Genomic DNA, 5353 nt, shown 5'->3' with positions numbered 1-5353 from the left:
GCTGTTAACCTATGTTTTAACATATTATTTGTAATTAGCGTTATTTATCAATCACTTTTGTTACTCATTGTTACTATTTGTTTTGTTACCATTATCATATTGATCATATTGATCAAATTTACTAACTACTTATTGTTATTTATTGTTACCATTTGATTTGTCAGTATTATTTCAGTTGTTAATTAATTTTGTCGGGGAAGATCCCAGACAAGCCACTATGGCTTCATATCTTTCCCCAGCATTTTATTTTATTGTCAGTAATATGTTCATTTTATTGTTTTTTTTATATATATGCGAACCAATAAACAAAACAAACAAACAATTTCCCGTGTCAGTAAGATGTAAGATTTTAAAAGGCTTGGGTTTTCTTAAACAACCTGTGAGATGTAGGCATAGGATTAAAGACCTTAATCGTGTTTAATAATCCGTGTCTGTAATATGTAATATCTAAAAGAGCCTTGTTTTTTTTTCTTCAAGAACCTGTGTGTGCTGTAGGCAGAAACACTTGTAAGATTTGAAAAAGCCTTGTTTGGTTTTAGCTTAATGATTCGTGGCATACACCAAAGTGGCTTGTTTTCCTGTGCCAGCTGCCAAGTGTCTTGGACTGCAAGATAGCAGATTTACGTTCTTTAGAATAGTTATGTGCACGTCTCTTTACTAACAGTAGTGTTTAATGACCAATGTCGAGAAGATGCAGAAAAATCAATCTGTCTATAATGGAAAACATAATCTAAGTGATTAATGTAGTAAATAGCGACCTAGAATGACAAATTCCCTTGGGTACAATCATATTTGAAGTATTATTTGCTGTAAGATTTGCTGTAAGATTCTAAAATGAGCCTTGTTTTTCTATGTCCGATTTCTTGCCATATATACTACCCTTCCCTGCCCTACCCTACCCTGCCCTGCCCTACCCTACCCTACCCTACCCTACCCTACCCTACCCTACCCTACCCTACCCTACAAGACACTCCAGACCTGCTACACAACATTGCTAAAATCCTTGTTTACATTCCCGGGGAAACATTCCTCCACAATTCCTAATCCTAGAATTCTTGCAGAACATTGGGCTCGCACCTAAGGCGTCGCCAAAAATGTAACAGTACAGGTGACGTGTGGGCGCTTGACCTTTACCCATCTCGTTCCCAGGCAGTTGTGGTGAGTTTGGTGGATGCAAGCCCTGGGTACGAGATTGGGTTCAGCTGTTAGTGGGAGGGTGCACAGCTGTAAATAATTTGCCCCGTTTGTGCACGGGTTTCTGTACCAAATTTTACCTTTTCGTGCCAAACTGTGAACAATCTGCAATGGACGGGGACTGTGACACTATAGAGGACCTCTGTATGCAGCGGTTTGGGAAGAAAAAGCCTCACCGGGCTTGCTTAGTCCTGGCTCGGGGAGGAAGCAAGGGGATCCCGCTGAAGAACATCAAGCCTCTCGCGGGGACGCCGCTGGTGGGATGGGTCCTCCGGGCCGCGATAGACTCCGAGGTGTTCGACAGGTAATAACATGTAACATTGGGGGTTTATAGGCGCTACTAGCTGACCCGATAGGTCTAGACCTTTTAGCTGATTCAGTAGGAGCGTCGGATTGTAAGCTGGCGCCCGGGGGCCGTGGGTTCAAACTCCGGCCCGGGACCAGGAGGTTTTTTATCTGTTTCTACTGTCTCCTGTTTCTTACACAAGGACATTTTTGTCGTGGATTTGTTGGACAAAAATCCCGAGGAAGTGGGAAGAAGTAACGTTAGACATAAAAGTCGAATCTGTGGGTGGTGACGTGGTGATGCTTGTTGTGTTTGTTTAGCGCTAGAAGTGGCCGGATCTGTGGTGCTTTGTAATCTACAGCTTCAAGCAGATGTGGGGGTGAAGATTTCAGGTCCACCAATTAGATTAGAAGGTTATGTTTTCCAATATTAGACTAGTGTTTGTGTGTGTGTATCGCGTTATGCGTTTGTGGGTGGACAATATGATCAACTGATATAATACATGATGGAAATGAAATATGGATCTTATTTTCATAATCAATGAGAAAAATGTAACGCGTTATATTTGCAGAGCAGCCATGTACACAAGTTCACCTGACATGGCTGAATGTGGTAACTACTAACGTTAACGGAAGGGGTCCTAATTCCGACCAAAGGTTCCATGCAAACGCACATACGTACCTTTGGAAGTAGTTTATCTGACAAAAAACTGGCGCAACATGAGCTATAATATTGACAGATAAAGATCACAACAATTAAGGCCTCGTTCATGATTGAAATGTGTTCCGGTCTGGCCACAATCCAAATCAAAACGGAATATATTTTGCGTCGGTGTAGTATTGACCATGTGCTTGTGTGTTGTAGTGTGTGGGTGTCGACTGACCATGATGAGATAGCCGCGGTGTCGCGTGAGTTCGGAGCACAGGTGCACAGACGGAGCCCGGAGGTGTCCCGCGATGCGTCCACTTCCCTGGAGACAATACAGGAGTTCATCAGGGAACATCCAGGTCTGAGAACAGGGACTTATGTTTCTGGGTAGTCCACATCTTTACATAAGTAAACTTACGAAAATATTTGGGTGCACTGATGCACCCACAGAAAAAAATTGGGTGCACAGCTCCAAATTTGGGTGCACTAAGGTGCACATGCACGTAGTGATGCATACCTAAACACAATTTTAGGTTCAGTTCCGGACTTGTAAGTCCGGACCTAAACCCATGGCATACACAAAATTGCATGTTGGCAACCTCGCAATGTTGTCTGGGTGAAACTTTGGCCACATAACATGGAGGCCGGTACTTGACGATGCCCGATGGCAATGTTTTCTTCATTTTGCAGCAAAGATTTTGCAATCTACGGGAGGTTTTAGATGGTTTGGAAAGAAAAGGTGTATGTAAAATGGTCTTTTATGGTAATAAGTCCGGACTCGGTTCTTGAATTTTTTAGTTTTTTTTGGACTTGAACCTAAACATTCTTACAAGTCTGGATCCAAGTCCAGTGAACTGGTATGCAGCACTACATACACCCAGTATTTCGAGCCCTGTATAATGTTACTTGTTCTAATATGTACTGTAGTATAGCATTGTCAGGTATCCTCGGTACTGCTAGTATTATATTATTTTGTGTGTGGGACCAGAAGGGACGCAAGAGGTTGAAGTTTTTCTATGTGTGTTCCCGCAGAGGTGGACATCTTTGGTAACGTCCAGGCCACGGCACCTTGTGTCCACCCTTTCCACCTGCGCAAGGCCATGAAGGCGATGACTGAGGACGGGTTTGACTCCCTGTTTGCTGTGGTGAGAAGACATGCTTTCAGATGGAAGGAAGTCAAAGAAGGTAAGATACCACTCTTCTCCATCTGACTATATATGAATAAAGAACAATGTTTGTCCATTGTTGGATATTATTTTTCCCATCTCTTTTCTGCTGTTCCTCATTTTGGTGAACTCAGGCCACACCAATTTAATTTCATGGTTAACAGATTTTTCTAGAAAAATAATGGAGCAGGCGGGCGGAAAAAAAATAAACTAAAAGCAGGCCTAGGCATCCTATTATGGCCCAAATTGGTACAATAGGAGCCATGAAGTCAACACACCAGGCTGGTTCAAAATTTAAACAATGAATTTTGAACTTAAAATGATACCACCGCATTGAAAGATGGTATAACTGTAACAACTAGGATGAAAAGGACTGTTTTAAACTGTTCAGGGCAAAATATGAGCATTTTGCAGTTGATTCTGAATTTTTAATAAATTTATTTTGCAAATCAGAAAAAAAGGAAGCGGGCGAATCCGTTAACCAAGAAATTAAATTGGTGTGGCCTCAGTACTTTCCAATGTAACGTTGTTTTGGTAAGGCCAGAGGAATATGTGACATGTTAACATTCTTATCTTTACAATTGTAAGGAGGTCATTATGGGGTTTTATACTATATAGTTTGTACGTTCATCTATTTTAAGTCAACATCAATGATTTTTGTGTTAGGGATTTTTGATGGTTTGAAAACTAGACTGCTTTTACAATGTGTGGCCAGACATTTTTGTTACAGGGCTCGAAATTCATTTTTGGGAATAGGTGCACTGGTGCACCCAACCTAAAAAATTAGGTGCACAAACAAATTTTTGGGTGCACCATATATAAAACAAAACCTGATTACAGATCTTACTGCTGCTTTTCTTAAAAGCTTCAATCTGAAATGGAAGCTAACTTCAAAATTTTAAACAAGTACTACAAGTCTACAACAATGATTTTATTATTTTATCTGACACTTAGATGCCAAGAACATCCTGTATACTATTATACATTCAATCAATCAATCTTTATTCAAACAACTAGCAGACGACAGTGTGAATTGAGGTGTTTTTTATAGTTCATAAAATTGACGTTAAACAGTGGTTTAAAAATTACATAATTTACACGATAATCACACAAATTCGCTAGAGAGCTATAATAATGCCTATTTACACAAGTAGAGGTAAAGGTCAATGCTAGCCGAACTCAGTCACTCAATGCCCTCTTAAGTAAAAGCAGGGAAGAATTTTAACTAGCGTTTAACAGCTCAACAATGTAGGGAATGGGCGATGTTTTGTACCATTCTGTGCGGCAGGGTTTATTTAATACTGTATAATACTATTCAATTTAATAATGTATGTACAAAAATACCTACAAAAATTTTGGGTGCACCCACAGAAAAAAAAATTGGGTGCACAGGTCCAATTTTGGGTGCACTACTAGTAAGGTGCACATGCACCCGGTATTTCCAGCCCTCAGTAAGAGAATTTCTGTAGTGTGAGAGTTTCTGTATTATGAATCCCTGTTGATTTGAGACCTGATTGATTTTACAGGGGAGGTGACAGAACCGTTGAACTTGAACCCTGCTAAGAGACCTCGCAGACAGGACTGGGACGGTGAACTTATCGAGAACGGATCCTTCTACTTCTCCACTAAAGACCTGGTGCAGAAAGGCTTACTACAGGTCTGTCATCTGTGTCATGGCTTCTGGAAAGAAACAAAAAGCTTACAAAAAAAACACAGACACACTAACAGGAAGTTGAATAAAGACATGTGATATTCACCAGCATTTGTAATGTAACAGTGGGGTTTATCCTCCGCTAACTGACCATGCTAAATGGTCGTGCGACCTTTTAGTGTAGTGGTTAGCGTTGGTGACCGCCAAGCGGATAACTTGGGTTCGATTCCCGGTTGTGACCTGCTCGCCCCTTTCGGTTTTTACAGTGGCGCCCGATGTGGGCCCTGTGAGTACTGGCACTGAGGATAAGTGTGGCAGCTCCAGGGATGTCGGACTCGGAAGATTCGAGGACGAATCTTGAAAGAAAAGGGGGAGTAGTGTAACAGTGGGGTTTATCCTCCGCTAACT

At 41.2% G+C, this 5353-nt stretch overlaps 1 protein-coding gene across 1 annotated transcript in view; it reads left to right on the top strand.

Moving 5' to 3' along the window:
• Window positions 1–1171: 1171 nt before the first annotated feature.
• LOC109471775 (N-acylneuraminate cytidylyltransferase-like) overlaps window positions 1172–5353 on the top strand; it is a 16147-nt gene continuing 11965 nt past the window's right edge. The window contains exons 1-4 of the mRNA XM_019771133.1: window positions 1172–1498; window positions 2345–2487; window positions 3161–3313; window positions 4821–4951. Of these exons, the coding sequence (XP_019626692.1) occupies window positions 1305–1498; window positions 2345–2487; window positions 3161–3313; window positions 4821–4951 (621 nt within the window). The 5' untranslated portion in view covers window positions 1172–1304. The remainder of the gene's footprint in view (window positions 1499–2344; window positions 2488–3160; window positions 3314–4820; window positions 4952–5353) is intronic.

Source organism: Branchiostoma belcheri, unplaced genomic scaffold (assembly GCF_001625305.1).
Source record: "Branchiostoma belcheri isolate BF01 breed outbred unplaced genomic scaffold, Haploidv18h27 scaffold259, whole genome shotgun sequence".
Taxonomy (NCBI): domain Eukaryota; kingdom Metazoa; phylum Chordata; class Leptocardii; order Amphioxiformes; family Branchiostomatidae; genus Branchiostoma; species Branchiostoma belcheri.
Note: the sequence above shows the minus strand (reverse complement) of the source record. Positions and strands in the feature narration are given on the sequence as shown.